The sequence below is a fragment of the Cyprinodon variegatus genome, unplaced genomic scaffold, assembly GCF_000732505.1.
Source record: "Cyprinodon variegatus isolate N-32 unplaced genomic scaffold, C_variegatus-1.0 Scaffold1039, whole genome shotgun sequence".
NCBI lineage: Eukaryota > Metazoa > Chordata > Actinopteri > Cyprinodontiformes > Cyprinodontidae > Cyprinodon > Cyprinodon variegatus.
This window is the reverse complement of record NW_015151492.1, coordinates 53384-55157: the sequence shown is the minus strand read 5'-3', so window position 1 is coordinate 55157 and position 1774 is coordinate 53384. Positions and strand designations below refer to the sequence as shown.

Sequence of the window (1774 nt, the reverse complement as noted above, 5' to 3'; positions counted from 1 at the left end):
GTGGTCCACAGTGGAGGAAATGTGGTCCACAGTGGAGGAAATGTGGTCCACAGCCATCCAGAGGGACGCAGTGGAGATGTTCCATCTGAGCAGCAGCGTCAGTGGAAGCGTTAAATCCAGCCCTGCAGCAGATCCATGGTCACCCGGCCGTCGGCTGCCTGTCTGCCATGTTTGTTAGAACTCTGCAGCTCCTCGCTCCGTCAATCATTGACGCTCAGGTCTGCAGCCCACTGCTCACCTTCTCAGGTTCCTTCCTTCTAAGATCATAGATCTACGTCCCGCTGTGCAGCAGGTGTCTGAAGGATACTTGGAAAAAAATCTTTATTTTATCTTCTGTTCCTTTTTTTATAACTGAAATGATTTTAGCGCTGAAAAATGAAACATTAACTCCGGTTTCAAAAAACAAAACAAAACTCTTAATTTCAGCAACCTGCTGCAGCCTGGATGCCGTCCACCATGTTTCTCCCTTTATCTGCTGCATCATTATGAAGAAGCGATCTAAAGTTTTCACACCCAGTGAGCGACGATGCTCCAAGCAGCAATGGAGCCGTTAGTTTTATTGCAGAGTGAGAATGAAACAATAAAAACGACAGAAATTCAATTAAATGAGGAAAAATCAGATGGTAGCAGCTGAGCCAGAACGTCTCCCTCAGGTCAGTTCTGCTGACGGTAAAGGAGGAGCTTCAGGTCTGTGATATAAGCAGGAGTCACTGCTGCTCCTCGCAGCGCCTCCTGCTTCCATCAGCATCATGGAGAGCAGCGACCAAAGCTCTGCTTTCTCTGCAGCATGGTGAGGAGGTGAGACGGTGAGTCCAGCCCAGAGAAACGCCTGGAAACAAACATCATGAGCTCATCCAGCTCTGGACCAGCTGAGGAACCGGTGACGCCGCCGCCACTGACCACACCCCCTCGCAAGCCTTCGGTCCGCCTCCAGGAAAGGTAGGAACCAACCAGGGAACAGCAATGCAAGAGTTAAGGAGAATTTACATTATGAACAACATGATTTAACTATAGATATCTGAGCAGTGTAGATATACAGTAGACAGATGTAGAAAAATAATATATTGATCTGAACTTGACTAAAGTTAGTTTGAACCAGCAGGAATGTACACAATAAATAATAATTAAAGTTTATTTTAAAGGATTAAATGTCGTTTAAAGAATCAACTCATATTGGGAAACAACCAAACTGGAATCTGTTCTTGCAATTTAGAAACTCACTGAAAATTTAAATGTCAATTTAAATTGATTTATTTAGAAGAAAATGAAATTTTTTTCAGTTTATGCTGAATGTCCTTAAATTACATTGAATTTAATGGATGTATTTGTTGCAGTTAAAAGCAGGTTATCTGTTTATGGGAAACAGGGTTTGACCTCAGACTGGGGTTCCCCCTGAGGTCATGACCCCCCAGGCACCGGCTGACTCTATAAATTATATCCAGTAGCAGCTAACCCGCTGTTCTGACTCTTAAAGGAGGCGCTAGCATTTTCCTGCTCCTCATGCCCCCCCCTGCCTGTCCCTGGCTTGCTGTGTCTTGTCTTTTCTGAGCTTCTCTTCATTTCACCCAAACCAAAAAAAATGGATGTGGTCAGCTGGCCTCTCACTGCAATTGATCAAATGTATTCAGCTGGCAGGCTGGGAAAAGGGACCCATCCTGTGGGAAACAACATGGACTCCTGGAAGTCTTGGAGGATGGAGTGTTTCACAACGCTGCCACTGGAGGATATCGAAGATGTGTGGATTTTTGGGTTTATGATACTCTGATTTCTCCTG

The 1774-nt window shown here is 44.9% G+C and overlaps 1 protein-coding gene across 3 annotated transcripts in view; it reads left to right on the top strand.

The window, feature by feature from the left end:
- Positions 1-1774, top strand: part of LOC107100975 (tyrosine-protein phosphatase non-receptor type 7-like) — a 33351-nt gene that overhangs the window by 5102 nt on the left and 26475 nt on the right. For all 3 annotated transcript variants that reach the window (XM_015399689.1, XM_015399688.1, XM_015399687.1), the window contains exon 2: positions 787-939. In XM_015399689.1, coding sequence (XP_015255175.1) covers positions 845-939 — 95 coding nt within the window. In that variant the 5' untranslated portion in view covers positions 787-844. The remainder of the gene's footprint in view (positions 1-786; positions 940-1774) is intronic.